Consider the following 16,314-nt stretch of genomic DNA (forward strand, 5'->3'; position numbering starts at 1 on the left):
AAATCCAAATGCAAAGATGATCTCCAGTGTGGTCTTGTACATTTTGGCTGGTTTGTCCTAAGTTTCTATCTTAGGTACCGTTGCCTTCCCAGGGTGAAGGACATCGATGGCTATTTCTTTCCTCTGAAGTAGTCAGTTGGTCACGACCTTCCTAGTTTGGATAGTTATGGAGTAATTCATGGTCAATCTTCAGGCAATCAGAGAGGAAAAACGCTCATGGGCATCTTAAAATGAACTGGAGGTCCAGAAACCTCCAGGTCAGTCTCCAAACTGTTTGCTTAGCTTCTAGCCTTTGGTGAGACCTAGGAGGATGCATATCCTCAGGCTTTATCTACTTATCTGCTAGAAGCCATTGACCTTTTTTTTTTTTTAGACAGAGTCTCGCTCTGTTGCCCAGGCTGCAGTGTAGTGGCATGGTCTTATCTCTGCAACCTCCCCCTCCTGGGTTCAAGCGATTCTCCTGCCTCAGCCTCCTGAGTACCTTGGATTACAGGTGACTGCCACCACACCTGGCTAATTTTTGTACTTTTAGTAGAGAGAGGGTTTCACCATGTTGGTTAGGCTGGTCTTGAACTCCTGACCTCGTGATCCATCTGCCTCAGACTCCCAAAGTACTGAGATTTTTTTTTTTTTTTTGAGACGGAGTTTCACTCTTGTTACCCAGGGTGGAGTGCAGTGGCGTGATCTCGGCTCACCGCAACCCCCGCCTCCTGGGTTCAGGCAATTCTCCTGCCTCAGCCTCCTGAGTAGCTGGGATTACAGGCACGCACCACCATGCCCAGCTAATGTTTTGTATTTTTAGTAGAGACGGGGTTTCACCATGTTGACCAGGATGGTCTCAATCTCTTGACCTCGTAATCCACCCGCCTCGGCCTCCCAAAGTGCTGGGATTACAGGCTTGAGCCACTGCGCCTGGCCAGTACTGAGATTACAGACGTGAGCCACTGCGCCCGGCCAGGCATTGGCCATTTTCAGTCTGAACCCATTTGCCATTTTGATTTTCTTAAAGAGGCACTTACGCTACCTAAAAGAAACATTGCTGGTGCTCTCCTGAAAGAGAGTACTGCAGACACAGCAGTAAGGGCTGTATGCAACTTACATAGCACTTAAGCAACAGAGGTAGTGGAAAAATAAGTTTGAGTTGCTTTTATCACCCTCAGTGGACGACTTGTTCTGAGGTCTCTTCTCAAGAATCCAACATCCTTAGATCCTGGCATCCGCAGGCCAGGTCAGATGTGACAAGTCTGGGAACGGGTTGTATCACCAGAGCTGAAGGAGCCCTCCTATCTGAGCACATCTTTCTAGGACAGTGTGCGGTGCTAGGTTTGGGGACCTTCTTGCCAGAGCTTCTTCCAAGTTTGATGAGGCATTTGTGGTTGGTCTCCAAGGCAGGGTGCATTTTGCAGATTTATGGAAACATTCAAACACGTGAACGTTGAAAAATGATAGCCTGAAGTTTCAGGCCCACATCATCATCTTTCTACATCAATGATCAACCTATGATCAGTTCCGTTGAACCCCTGCCCTCTCCTCCTTTCCACCACCATGAGATTTTTATTAAAACAAATTCCATACAGACTATGTGAGAATGTAAGGGAGATTACTTTGAAAGAGAAGATCTTGAACTTCTTAATACTTTCTGAGCAAAGAGCTGCACATTTTTGTTTTGTTCTAGGCCTTGCAAATTTTGCAGTTGGTCCTGGCTTCGGGTTATGAACAAGCAGGTCCCATGGACGTTGTGGATGTCCTGCAGAACCTGGCATCTGCAGTCCGGGTCAGATGGTGATGGGTCTGGGAGTGAGTTCCGTCACCCATCACCAGAGCTGAGGGATCCCTTCTGTCTGATTCCCAGGTGGTTGGCCCCCAGGAAATGTGCAAGAGGCCAGTTACTTGCCTTGGCAAAGACCCCTCGTCCCCTGAGCTGAGGGCTTGGCTGATCATGTTCTTCTTACAGGCTTCAGAAAGAGCAGAGCCACCCTGAGACCCTCACTGCATAACTGTCACCTTCCATCCCACCGTCTGCTTACTCAGCCCTAGCTGACACACTCCAGGGGTGGCTCAGAACTGGACACAGGTCCAGTAGGAACAGCCAGGGCCGAGGCGGGCCTCCGTTACTGTTGCTCAGGCTTGGAACCAACATCAGTTGGGAATGGCTGATAGCCAAAGAGGGCCAAGTGATTCCTAAACAACCAGGAATCAATGTCCTTCTGGAAACAGCTGGGTTCCCTTTTTGCCAAGTGGAATTTGGTAGGAAAAGGCAGCCACCAGAATAAAGCAATGACAAGAGGCGGTCAATGGTGTCTGGGACACGTGAGGCCCTCAGCTTCTGCCAGCTGGAGCTCAGGTATGGGGCGGACGTGGGCCCAGCCACGTGCTGAGAATCATCAGGGCTATGTTTATGGGAGTTTTGGCCCTTCTGCTTCCCAGGGAAAGGCTCCGGTCCTCTGTGGTGCCCCCACTGAGCCCCTTCCCAGAGCTGAGACACCTGACCCCAGACAGGCTGGTCCTCGCACCAGCCAGGAACTACTTACATGACGATGAGAGCAGCATCTCGGGAGTAATCCAGCAGAATCTCATTCAGCCTCACCTGCCGAAGGGACTGAGCAGGAGAAAGCCAAGTGGTCACTTCCCACATCTTCGAGAGCACTTGACCCCTCACCACAACCATGGCCTCATTAACATTTTCAACTGGATTCATAAATTACTCCCCTAAATTCTCATTGACTCTTCTGCCTCCAGGAAGAAGGGGACCCTTGGAGTAATGGAGCACCAACCTCACCTCCTCCAAGAAGCCTTCCATGCTTTTTCCTTGTCTGACTTTATGACCATAACCACTGGGGTAGAAGGAGGAGAGAACACCTTACTAGGTTCAGACCGCAGCTCTCATATTTCATAGCAGAGAGAACTTGAGCAAGTCATGTCACCTCTTTGACCTTCATCTGTAAAATGGGTATGATGATACCTTCTCCAGGTGAATTTGGAGAGTTTCAAATGAGATAACCTATGCAAAAACACCCAGCAGAGGGCCTGGTATGCGAAAAATACTCTAGAAAAGACAGATGAACTCGGAGCAGGGACAGGTCACCCCACTTCTTCTGTAACAGAATATTGGAGGGTCTCCTTTGGACACAGGGTTTTATTCATCATTTTCCAAAGACCCAGATGGCTGCATGAGCCCTTTGGGGCAAGGTCTCAGGGCTGACAGATTAGGGAAGTCCCCAAATCTTGTGTGGGACTGGGTTGGGGGTGGGAGACTCCTTCCAATCCAAGGCCTATCTCAAATCATCCAGAAATGTTTGACACTCAGGAACTGATTGTGGACGGACACCCTATCCTGGAGACCAGGAGAGCCAGGGGAAGGGAGTTAACCTGGGTAAGGGATGCTGGACTTGCACTGTAGTTGTCTGGGGCATATGAGTCCTTGTCGTGGGAAGTGTCTTGTACATCACAGGATGTTTGGCACCAATCCAGGCCTCTCCTCACTGCCTGACGGTAGCAACTCCCACCTCTCGGTTGTGACAAATAAAAATGTCTCCAGAGGTTGCCAAATGTCCCCCAGGGGGGCAAAATCACTCGTGGTGAAGAATGACTGACACTGGGGGTAGAAGTGGGATCACCCCCTGCCCTTTCAGAGCTCACCCCACCTTGACATGGCCACGGCTACAGGCACACTCTATCTTAGCCCTTAGAGGCCTGGAGTACTGTCAGGAAGGGGCACCATGGCTCTGAGCTGCGGCAGGGGCAGGGTCTAGAGGCTAAGCGGGGAAGGTCAGGTTGCTGTATCCCACAGGACAAATTTTAATTTTTTTGAGATGGAGTCTTGCTCTGTCACCCAGCCTAGAGTGCTCTGGTGTGATCTCGGCTCACTGCAACCTCCCCATCCTAGGTTCAACCAATTCTCCTGCCTCAGCCTCCTGAGGAGCTGGGATTACAGGTGCTCACCACCATGCCCAGCTAAATTTTTTTTTTTTTTTGTATTTTTAGTAGAGTCAGGGTTTTACCCTGTTGGTCAGGCTGGTCTTGAACTCCTGACCTCAACTGATCCATCTGCCTCAGCCTTCCAGAGTCCTGGGATTACGTACAGGGGTGAGCCACCATGCCCAGCCTAACAGGACCAACTATACTTTGGTCATCACCATAAGTCTCAGGAATCTCTTCTACCCAGCATAGAGGAAGGGGGAGGAGAAGGAGGAGGATCCGGGCAGCCCATGCCCACTGCTAGGGCTCACTCAAGATGGGCAGAAGGACCAGGCTCCCACATAAGGGATAGCACTGAGTTCCACAGCTGGGTTACCCATCAGCCTGAGTGACTGTGGCGTGAGGATAGCTCAGGGGCCGGAGTGGAAGGCAGGCTGGAGGATCGAGGGGAGGGGCTGGGGAGCTCTGGACATGCAAGACACCTGTCCCTGACCCAGTGATGTGTCGTGTCGTGTTTCCCACCCCCACCCACCCGGCAAGGCCGCCCCTCTCCTGCACCTTGACTCTGTTCTTTGTAATCTCCTCATCTGAGATCTTCCAGGGGCAGTCCCGCCGAATCTCGTTGACAGTGGCCTCGTCCTTGAAGCCATCATTCAGGCGGAAGGGTGCAATCATGTCCTCAAACCTCTTGGTGCTGGGAATGACAGAGTGGGTGAGGCTGGCGGAGATGATGTGAGGAGTAGAAAAGTTTCATTTTAAAGTTTCCTTTCTTGTTAAAGAGTAAATTGTAAGTGTGCTAATAACTTTAAGCCCTATGCTACGTAGCTGTTTAACATGCCACGCTTATAGGCATGTGGTACAGTCTATGTCCTTATACTTTAACCAAGATATCTGTGCTGGATGTGCTCACAGGCATGTCCCAGCTCTCCATTGCTTCTACCTAGCTGGAAAAGTTTTAAGTTATTAGCCAATCAGATTGTGAGGTCTGGCTCCAGCCAATGGGGATCAGACACAGCAGTAAGGACAATCCCAAATGCCTAAGAAATAAATTTTTGTGTATTCCGGTGTGGTGGCGGGTGCCTGTAATCCCAGCTACTTGGGAGGCTGAGGCAGGAGAATCACTTGAACCTGGGAGGCAGAGGTTGCAGTGAGCCGAGATCACACCACAGCACTCCAGTCTGGGTGGCAGAGCAAGACTCTCTCTCAAAAATAAATAAATAAATAAATAAATAAATAAAAATCAGATGCTAGATGAGGTCTGTATGTTGCTCCTGCTGTCCCTTCTGCCTGGAAGATCTCCCTCGTCTCTTTTTGATCATCAAGACCTTCCTCAAAGCTTTGCTTTTCCAACAACAGAGACAGCCCTACTCTCCTTGGCATCCTGGTCTGTCTCTGCAGCATTGCGACTGCCTTGGCTTCTGCCAGCCTGCCGCTATGCTTGGAGGACTGGACTGCAGATTTCTCATCTCTGCCTCTGCAGCACCAAGCACAACTCCTAACAAATGGTTGGTGCCAATGCATCCATCACTATTACATGGGTCCTTTCTGCTTATCTGATTTCCTTCCCTGTCCAGATGGGGACATCCTTATGGCTGGGAAATGCAAGAGAAAAGTTAGAGCTAGGAGGTCAGGAGGAAACGTAATTAGTGAGGAGAGTGTCCTGGAAAACCTCATGCACACTGATTGACAGAATGCAAATCCCGTTTGAAAATATCTTATTTTAAGAAGACGAAGTCACACCATTTGAAAGCAAGCAATCCCTGCTGCACGTACCATTGGTCATTGCTACAAATTCACAGAAGGGTTTGCTTAAAAATCTGCGCTCTTGCCCTCAGATGGAAGGAGGAAGGACTGTTGCCCAGGTCACTCACCTTTTCCCCACTCCCAGCATGGATGTGTTAACACAACCATCAGGGGCTGTAGCCGCCTTGCCCAGTGATACCCTCAGCCCCACGGAGGGGACATGTCCCGGCCACAGCCACTGCAGAAGTTGTGCCCTCTGACACATCTAGGAAGGGCTCAGGGGAGAGCCCTTTGCTCTTAGCTTACCAAGGAGAAAGGGGGCAGCCAGCAGAGGGGTCTGCAGGCACACAGCTGGACCTTCTACCTGGAAGCCCCAACACAGAACTTACTGCTCAGCCCGAGGGTTCTGGTTGATGTCAGGGAGGATGTGGACTTCATGGAATCCCAGTCGGAACTTGCTCAGCAGAGAAATCATCCTGGAGGAAATGTGGAGAAGTTTATTATTATTTATTATTTATTTTTATTATTATTATTATTTTGAGACAGAGTCTTGCTCTGTCTCCCAGGCTGGAATGCAGTGGTGCAATCTCAGCTCTTGTGCCCCAGCCTCCCAAGTAGCTGGGATTACAGGTGTGTACCACCATGCTTTGCTAATTTTTGTATTGTTAGTAGAGACAGGGTTTTGTCATGTTGGTCTCAGGTTATCTTCCTGCCTCAGCCTCCGGAAGTTCTGGGATTATAGGTGGGAGCCACCAAGCCCAGCCTGAGAGTTTTAAAATGTATTTATTCATTTAACTAATTTTTACTGAGCACCTACTGACTACATAGCAGTGAGGAAAACAGAAAGCCTGCCCTCGTAGAACATGGGGGTAGGGGCAGACAGGAAACTTATAAAATGGGTTAGATGATGAGAAGTGAAACAGAAAAGTAATTGACAAGACTTTCCCAAGTATCTGGTGGCCATCTCTGTACTAGCACACCCCAAATTTTCACATGTCTGTGCATCTGCTGAGGATCTTGTTACCATACTGATTCTGATTTGGGGTCTGGAGTGGGGCCTGGGGTTCTGCATGTCTGACACACTCCCACGAGATGCAGTGCTGCTGGTCCACAGACAACACTTTGAGTAGGAAAGTTCTAAGGAATAGGAGAGCTGAATAAAGGAAATTCTGGAGTGGCTGAGGAAGCAAAGATAACACACAAGAAACTTGGTACAGAACCGGGAGTAGCAAGCCATACAGTACTGACTTTGCATTAACAGGGAAGGTCAATGGAGAGGATTGACCTGTGGTTTGTAGCAGTCAGGGAAGACTTCACAGAGGTGGCAGTCTGGCTGGATGGTGAACGAAGGGTAAGATTGTTATAGGCCAAAGCAGGTGGGGCAGGGGAATGTTTACACTGAAATCACCCAAGGAGCCTTCAAAATAATATACCTGCTGGGCGTGGTAGCTCAGGCCTATAATCCTGCCACTTTGGGAGGCTGAGGTGGGCAGATCGCCTGAGGTCAGGAGTTCAAGACCAGCCTGGCCAACATGACAAAACCCCATCTCTACTAGAAATACAAAAATTAGCCGGGCATGGTGGCACACACCTATAATTCCAGCTACTCGGGAGGCTGAGGTAGAATTGCCTGAACTCAGGAGGTGGAGGTTATAGTGAGCTGAGATTGTGTTATTGCACTCCCGCATGGGCGACAGAGTAAGATTCCATCTCAAAACAAACAAACAAACAAAAAACAATACACCTGCCTGGGCCTTCCCCCACCCCCTTGCCCACCATTGAGTCAGAACCCCCGGGAAGGACCTGATTTTGGGTAATGCCTCAGGTGATTCTGATGTGCCAGCTTGGTTAGGGACCATGGGACTGGCTGGTAGGGAACATTAAAGGGAGGGAAGGTGTCGGGATGCAGGGGGTGGAGCAGGGCAGTGAGGAGCTGTCTGGGATGCAGGAGTGTGCTAGGAGAGAGGAAGAAGTGGGAGACAAGCTGGAGGACGAGGCTGGGGCCGAGCAGTCAAGCCGCTGCTGGCCCCTGACCTTGGGGAGTGAAATTGTGAAAGCAGAGCCGTGGGCAGATTCAAATGGTGTGCAGTGACAGTGGCGGCTGGCAGACCTGGCCAGTGCCTAGGTAAGGACAGACCTGCTCCAGGGTTATGTAGAGAGCAAAGGATGTGGCCCATGAAGGGAGAGAGGGAGGCAGAGGAGGGGTTTTCATAACCTTCCCACCAAGGACATGCCGTTAGTCCCGGCTGCTGTAGCCTTGAGCTAAACCAAATCTGCTAAACTCAGCTTCCATTCAGAGCCCGGACAGGAAGTAGAGACAGCATAGCAGTCTCATGGCTTATTTACTTTTGGAGATCACAGAGTAGTCAGATGCTGCTTTTCCCAAGCCACACTTTCCTTAGCATTGCTGAAAAGGGGTTTTCCGGGAAGAAATTCTCAGTGGGGGTGAGGACAAAGAGATGGGATTTATGGGTTTCTCTTAACTCACACTGTGGTTGGCTAGAGAATGGGGCATGGGAGGCCATCCTGGCATAGGACGGGGAGGTGTAGGCCAGGTAATCCCCTCCTACCCCGACCCTGGGGCATCACAGCCAGTATAGTTGCAACGGGTATTAGAAACCAAGCAGGGGTTCTTCTCTTTGGCTAATTAATTGCATGACTTTGGGCAAACTGCCCATCTGTTGGTACCCTTCAGCAGACCTCCAGCCTGCCACCTCCCACCTCACCTGACCTTGCTCAAAGCAGCAGCTGCCCAATTCCACCTGCTGATACCTGCCAGCTCCACACCTGTGTGCCACCTGCCTTACTATTTACTTCCTTTCTATTTAAATGAACTCACATTCTGACTCAGATACATTTCTTCTTTTTTTTTTTTTTTTTTTTTTTGAGTTGAAGTTTTGCTCTGTTGCCCAGGCTGGACTGCAGTGGCACAATCTCGGCTCACTGCAACCTCTGCCTCCCAGGTTCAAGTAATTATCCTGTCTCAGCTTCCCAAGTAGCTGGGACTGGAGGCACACACTACTACACCCAGCTAATTTTTGCATTTTTAGTAAAGACGGCGGTTCACCATATTGGTCAGGCTGGTTTTGAACGCCTGATCTCAGGTGATCCACCCACCTCTGCCTCCCAAAGTGCTGAGATTACAGGCATGAGCCACTATGCCTGGCCCAAACTTAGACACATTTCGAAGGCAGATTTCATGTCATGATTTCATTTATTTGTTTACATTTTACTTTATTTTTATTATTATTAAAAAACAGAGACAGCCGGGCGCGGTGGCTCAAGCCTGTAATCCCAGCACTTTGGGAGGCTGAGGCGGGTGGATCACGAGGTCGAGAGATCGAGACCATCCTGGTCAACATGGTGAAACCCCGTCTCTACTAAAGATACAAAAAATTAGCTGGGCGTGGTGGCACGTGCCTGTAATCCCAGCTACTCAGGAGGCTGAGGCAGGAGAATTGCCTGAGCCCAGGAGGCGGAGGTTGCGGTGAGCCGAGATCGCGCCATTGCACTCCAGCCTGGGTAACAAGAGCGAAACTCCGTCTCAAAAAAAAAAAAAAAAAAAAAAAAACAGAGACAAGGTCTGTTCTATCACCATGGCTAGAGTGCAGTGGTGCAATCATAGCTCACTGCAGCCTTGATCTGGGCCAAGCGATCCTCCTGCCTCAGCCTCAAGTAAGCTAAGACTATAAGCACATGCCACCATTCACAGTTATTTATTTATTTATTTATTTATTTATTTATTTATTATATTTTTTATTTTTTGGTAGAGACAGGCTGTCACTATGTTGCCCGGTCTGGTCTCAAACTCCTGGCCTCAAGCCATCTCCTACCTTGGCCTGCTGCCAGAGTGCCAGGATTTATAGGCAGAGCCACTGCACCCAGCCAATGCCACAATTTTAAACAGAAAACCCGCACCTCTTGCCAGGAAGAGGTAACCAATAAAACCCATATAGATGAACCAGGGTCACTGCTCTGGCCAGATGTCACTGCCTGCTAAGCCCATGCATCTAGCCTGCTCCTCTTGCTCAGGGAGCCGAGCACAGGTTACCAAAGAGGAGGACAGGCCAGGGCTAAGCCAGGACCTTCTGCAAAATCAGCCCCAGAATTGGAGCTGAGTTAAAAGCCACCTCTTATCAAAAGACTCAGTGGCATTTGCTGCCTCATCCCCTGGCCACTAAAGTCACCTCTTGTCTCTCCAGAGCCTGCATGCCATGCATCGGGAACATTGCCTTAAAGCAAGGGCCCTGATCCCCAGGCTGCTGACAGGTACCAGCCATGGCCTGTTAGGAATTGGGCACATGGAAGTGAACAAAGCTTCCTCTGTATTTACAGCTGCTCCCCACTGCCTGCATTACCACCTGAGCTCTGACTACTGTCAGCTCATCAGTGGCATTAGACTCTTAGAAGGCCATGAACTCTCTTGTAGGATCTAGCTGTGCGTACTCATTGTGAGAATCTAATGCCTAATGATCTGTCACTGACTCCCATCACCCCCGGATGGGACCATCCCATGGCAGGAAAACAAGCTCAGGGCTCCCACTGACTCTACATTATGGTGAGTTGTATAACTATTTCATTATATATTACCATGTAATCATAATAGAAATAAAGTGTACAATAATGTAATGAGCTTGAATCATCCCAAAACCATTACTCTTTCCCCAGCCTGTAGAAAAATCGTCTTCCACGAAACCCGTCCCTGGTACCAAAAAGGTTGGGGACCGCTGTGCTAAAGGATTCCAGCCCCTACTTCATTTCTCAGGAGGAGGCGTGTTCTCCATCCTTCATTTCCTGTTTTCTTTTTTCTTTTTTTTTTTTTTTGAGGCGGAGTTTCGCTCTTGTTACCCAGGCTGGAGTGCAATGGCGCCATCTCGGCTCACCGCAACCTCCGCCTCCTGGGTTCAGGCAATTCTCCTGCCTCAGCCTCCTGAGTAGCTGGGATTACAGGCACGCACCACCATGCCCAGCTAATTTTTTGTATTTTTAGTAGAGACGGGGTTTCACCATGTTGACCGGGATGGTCTCGATCTCTTGACCTCGTGATCCACCCGCCTCGGCCTCCCAAAGTGCTGGGATTACAGGCTTGAGCCACCGTGCCCGGCCCCATTTCCTGTTTTCAAAACGTTATATATATTTAAAAATTTTAATGTATGTAAAATATTTATATAAAAATTTAAAATATTGGCTGGGCACGGAGGCTCATGCCTGTCATCCCAGCACTTTGGGAAGCTGAGGTGGGGGGATCACTTGAGGTTACGAGTTAGAGATCAGCCTAGCCAACATGGCAAAACTCCATCTCTACTAAAAATACAAAAAAATTTATCTGAGCATAGTAGCATGCACCTCTAATCCCAGCCACTAGGGAGGCTAAGGCAGGAGAACTGCTTGAACCCAGGGGGCGGAGGTTGCAGTGAGCTGAGATTGCGCCACTGTAGTCCAGTCTGGGCGACAGAGGGAGACCCCATCTCAAAAAAAAAAAAAAAAAAAAAACTTAAAATATGCAGACAGAGTTTTGCCACCTGGTCTCGAACTCCTGGACTCCTGGATCCACTCACCTTGGCCTCCCAAAGTGCTAGGATGACAGACGTGAGCCACTGTGCCCAGCCCGTCCTTCATTTCATACAGGTTCCTCCTGGAGATTTATTTTTTGTTGTTCTTTTTTTATCTTTTTTTGTTTTCAATTTTTCTTGTCTTTTTTTTACTTTAAATCTAAAAGACAGATCCCTTTTCTTTCTTATTTTTATGTTTCTCATTGTCCAAACCCAGAGATTTATGACTTTACAACCTAACTCCCCTCCCTGTCGTCCCAAAGCCTAGGGCATCTGCATTTTATTGAAGGAGACAGGAAACCAGAACAACTTCTGGAAGGGAGAGAAGCCTGCTCCTGCTCCTGCCCACTGCAGTGGCCTGGAGAGAACTGGCCCTGAGCTTTGGGACAATCTCAGAACCCACCTAGAGGTGGTGGTAGAGGATCAGCGGTGGAGGGCAGCCTTAGGTGGAGCTAAGCTGGCAGTGATCCCTGCAGCCCCCGGGCCAGCCCTCTATTACTTACGCCTTTCTCTCCTGGTCCATCCTGTTAATCTGGCCGCCCACGAATACGCGAATCTTGCATTTGCTCCACCTCTTCTTGCGGCCGAGGAGATAGGGAATGAGGAGGGTGAGGCCTGGCAAGGAGAATCCCCAAGAGTCACGACGAGAGTACACTCAGGAAAGAGCACTATGTGGGTTCCTGCCCGACTCTGCCATTAGCAAACCTCTTCCTCTCCTCACCAGACCACAGTCGACCCATCTGTATAATGAACATGCCTGACTAAACCCAAGTTGCACATGGTACTCTGTGGGGTAGGGTTGACTTGGCTTGTGCAGCGTATTTAAATAAACAAGCTAGCAGCCGGGTGCCATGGCTCATGCCTGTAATCCCAGCACTTTGGTAGGCAGAGGCAGGCAGATCACCTGAGGTCAGGAGTTCGAGACTAGCCTGGCAAACATGGTGAAACCCATCTCTACTAAAAATACAAAAAATTAGCTGGGCTTTATGGTGTATGCCTGTAGTCCCAGCTACTCGGGAGGCTGAGGCAGGAGAATTGCTTGAACCCAGGAGGCAGAGGTTGCGGTGAGCCGAGATTGTGCCATTGCACTCCAGCCTGGGAGACAAATCGAGACTCCGTCTCAAAAAGAATTTAAAAAAAAAAAAAAAAAGCTGGCATTTAATAATTGAGCAGTTTCACATAAAACTCGAGGTCATTGGCAGTTCTTAAAGACTGAATACTTGACCAGCGTGGAGAGCCCTCATCCCTCCCTGTCGCTCTCCACACAAGACCTAGAACCAGCTGTCATGTATCACCTCGTAATCCCCTGTGCCTCAGTTTCCTTATGTATAGAGCAGGATTAATCGTGACAGCTCCTTCCTGGGACTGCATTAGGTAGGGAATTCCACGTCAGGCAGGTAGTAAATGCTCAGCCTATTTCAGCAGTTATTAATAGAACTCATTCCATTGGAGCAAAGACATTTCTTTCTATCTGTGACTCTGCCAAGGGTAGGAGCAATACAGCTGAAAGTCACTTTCTTTTTTTTAATGGGAGATGATATACTTCCTTGTGAAGTGAAAAATATTCCTACAGCTTTCCTGGGCACCAGCCCATCTCCCTGTTTATATCACCTGCCTGTGCCCCTGAGGACCATCCAGTCAGAAGGTTCCAGCTCATGGCGATTTCAGCTCTTCCCTCAGTTTCCCATTTTATAACCAAAAAACTAGAGGCCAGATGGAGGGGTCCCTCCAGGCTCCCCTGAGCTCACTGGTGGGCCCAGGAGCCCCCGTCCCCTCTGAGAGCAGGCCAGGAAGGAGAGGGAAGGAAGACCCCCGCCCCAGGCAGAGGGGCTGATCTGAGTGGGGAACTGACCTCCGTCGTCAAAGAGCCAGTAGATGTCGATGGTCTTCTTGCCCTGCTCCGACTGGAAGATAGTGCTGGCCTGCTCCTCCCGCACCAGGGCCTTAGGGTCCACTGCAGGAGGTGGGGGCAGGTCAGAGCAGAGCCAGCTGCAGCACATCTGGGCAGGCCTGGCCCAGGGCCCCACCAACGCCCCTTCTGAGGCTGAACGCGGATTCTCTGGCAGATGGACCAGGACCCACGGCCCAGGACACTCAGTGCTGTGATGTGCCCCTGCCCCGCTCTCAGCTTCTCTCTCCTGGGATTCTGGTGAGTACTGGGGGTGGGGACAGAGCCCTCTGGGTAGGTAGGGAAGTACCCTCTCCCTTCTCTTCAACACCCTCCTGTGCCCTCACAGATGCCCACAGGAGCCCTCCCACCTGCACTGCAGGCCCCCTGCCTCCCGGGGTGACCCTGAGAGAGGACGAAGGAAAATCCCGCCCCACCCTGCGTGGCTAGAGGGGCCTTGGCAGGAGGGGGACAAGGGTCCCAGAGCCTGCTGGGTAGACCTCCCTGATGCCCTGACCCTGAGTTCTCCACCTCCTGGCAATCTTATTTTTTTCTTTTTTTTGAGACAGGGTCTCACTCTGTCACCCAGGCCGGCATGTCGTGGTGTAGTCATAGCTCACTGCAGCCTGGAACTCCTGCCTCAGACTCCCACAGTGCTGGGATTACAGACACGAACCACTGCGCCTGGCTGCTGGCAATCTTTGACACAGCCAAGCCCCTCCAGTTCCCAACCACCGTTACTCAGGCACCACTGTCATGATGAAAAGCCGCCTGTCCTCTACCGAGTTCCCCGGCGGCCCGCCCCTAGCTGCCCCACAGGGCGAGAGTGCCTTGAGCTGTGAGGGGAACACTGACACACGCCGGAGACTGATGGCCTGGCACCTCTGGCACTGGCTTCCTTCCCGTCCTCTGCTGGGTCAAACACGGGGTTAACTGCAAAAGAAGGGGCAGCATGGTTCATAGGCTCTCCTTGTCTGAGGGCACGGTGGGTTCCTCCTGGACCGGGCTCCCTTCCTGCTAGGAAGAAAGTGCCGATGCCCCACCTGGCCTCCACGACCCCACTGCACCTGGCCCTGGCCTCCCTCTGACCTGCCTCCTGCCCGGCCCCTCACATTCCAGCTGCGACTGGCCTCCTCCTGCCCCTCAAATAGGCCAAGTTCATCCCCACCTTGGGCCGTTCCGGCTTTTGACAGGGGTGCTGAGTGGGCGGGGCATGTACTCACTGTGCGCCTGCATCATCCTGGACATATTGAGCCCCTCCCGCATCCTCATGACACACACGCCATAGTTGAAATCAAAGGCATCACTGGAAAGAGAGGAGGTGAGGCCCAGCTTCTTCCCCAGCTCCCACCCAGGAGATGACCTGGTACCCAGGAGACCGGATGTCTAGAGTTGCATCTGCCTCCTACCACACCCTTTCTGGTCTCTCTGGGCCTCGGTTTCCCCATCTATATAATGTACAGGCAGCATTGGAGAGTACCCTGGAACTCTTCCAGCTCTACAGACTATGACACTCGGGGAAACCAAGTCAGCCCTGTCCTCCTGATACATTTGGATAATCCCCCACGAGTCTGCCCATGGAGGTGGGGGTGGTCATCATTACCCCCATTCTACAGATGCAAAAACTGACTTTTGGAGAGGAACCTACCCATGATCACACTGCCAGGAGAATGAGTAGCTGGGATTAGAATCATATGACTGAGACTAGAGGCCAGAGGACGGGCATGCTCGTGAGACGAGCTTCGCTCATGTACTAGGCTGTCTACAGAGATGTCTGGAGGCCAGAAGCAGTGGCTCACCCGTGTAATCCCAGCACTTTGGGAGATCAAGGCGAAAGGATCACCTGAGGTCAGGTGTTCGAGACCAGCCTGGCCGACATAGTAAAACCCCGTTTCTACTAAAAAGTACAAAAATTAGCTGGGCACGGTGGAGCACGCCTGTAGTGCCAGCTACTCAGGAGGCCGAGGCAGGAGAATTACCTGAACCTGGGAGGCGGAGGTTGTGGTGTGAGCTGAGATCATGCCATTGCACTTCAGCCTGGGCGACAGAATAAGACTATCTCGAAAATAAAAATAAAATAATAAAATAAATTGCAAAAGCTGGGCATGGCAGCTCACGCCTCTATTCCCAGCACTTTGGGAGGCTAAGGCGGGTGGATTACCTGAGGTCAGGAGTTTGAAACCAGCCTGGCCAACATGGCAAAACCGCATTTCTACTAAAAACACAAAAATGAGCTGGGCGTGGTGGAGTATACCTGTAATCCAGCTACTCCAGAGGCTGAGGCAGGAGAATTGCTTCAACCCAGGAGGTGGAGGCTGTCATGAGCTAAGATTGCACCACCACACTCCAGCCTGGGTGACAGAGCAAGACTCTATTTCAATCAATCAATCAATCAATCAATCAATAAAATAAAGACGTCCAGAAGACTCTGTTCCAAAGGTGTATGAACTGCCTGATTAACACAGTGCCCAAGAACCCACCCACCACTGGGGTTTGGGCCAATGGGCTGTGTACTGTCCTCCCTGGGCTCCTTAGATCACATATCTCTGGGACAAGGACCTTTCAGTCCCCGCTTTTTGAAGTTTTGGAATGTTGGAATGTGGAAGGGAGGCTGGAGACCAGGTATTCTACCAGCTGCTGCTGTAATTCTGTTAGCAGCAGCCAAGAGGATTGCTCCGAGTCCTACAGCTGCTTAACAGCATACCTGGAAGCGGGTCCCAAGGGCCCGCCCGACCCTCAGCCTCATGCTGTTCTCTGATACCGCACACGACGACATCAACACAGAAAAGCCACACATCAGGTAAGCATTCTCTGGACCTCACATAGCAGAAGCTGAAGAAGAGTTTGGAGTCAGCCCGGACATCCTAGGGAGTTTGGTCCTCAGGGCTTGGTTTCACTTCCCTGTTCAGTGTCGCCCAGGCTGGAGTGCAGTGGCACGATCTCAGCTCACTGCAACATCCGCCTCCCAGGTTCAAGCAGTTCTCCTGCCTCCGCTTCCCAAGTAGCTGAGATTACAGATGTGTGCCACCACGCCCGGCTAATTTTTTGTATTTTTAGTAGAGATGGGGTTTCACTATGTTGGTCAGGCTGGTCTCGAACTCCTGACTTTGTGATTCACTCACCTTGGCCTCCCAAAGTGCTGGGATTACAGGTGTGAGCCACCATGCCCGGCCAGCCTCAGAGCTAGAGCTGGCTACCTGTGTACCTTCTGAA

At 50.7% G+C, this 16,314-nt stretch overlaps 1 protein-coding gene across 5 annotated transcripts in view; it reads right to left on the minus strand.

Moving 5' to 3' along the window:
* SLC12A3 (solute carrier family 12 member 3) overlaps positions 1 to 16,314 on the minus strand; it is a 48,719-nt gene that overhangs the window by 6,771 nt on the left and 25,634 nt on the right. For 3 of the 5 annotated variants that reach the window (XM_010331330.3, XM_003943468.4, XM_010331327.3), the window contains exons 19-25: positions 14,325 to 14,407; positions 13,957 to 14,034; positions 13,066 to 13,167; positions 11,717 to 11,828; positions 6,051 to 6,137; positions 4,477 to 4,612; positions 2,532 to 2,599 (exon numbers count right to left, since the gene is read on the minus strand). In XM_010331330.3, coding sequence (XP_010329632.1) covers positions 2,532 to 2,599; positions 4,477 to 4,612; positions 6,051 to 6,137; positions 11,717 to 11,828; positions 13,066 to 13,167; positions 13,957 to 14,034; positions 14,325 to 14,407 — 666 coding nt within the window. The remainder of the gene's footprint in view (positions 1 to 2,531; positions 2,600 to 4,476; positions 4,613 to 6,050; positions 6,138 to 11,716; positions 11,829 to 13,065; positions 13,168 to 13,956; positions 14,035 to 14,324; positions 14,408 to 16,314) is intronic. The other 2 variants (XM_010331328.3, XM_010331329.3) reach the window with 1 other exon arrangement.

Source organism: Saimiri boliviensis, chromosome 1 (genome assembly GCF_048565385.1).
Source record: "Saimiri boliviensis isolate mSaiBol1 chromosome 1, mSaiBol1.pri, whole genome shotgun sequence".
Lineage (NCBI taxonomy): Eukaryota > Metazoa > Chordata > Mammalia > Primates > Cebidae > Saimiri > Saimiri boliviensis.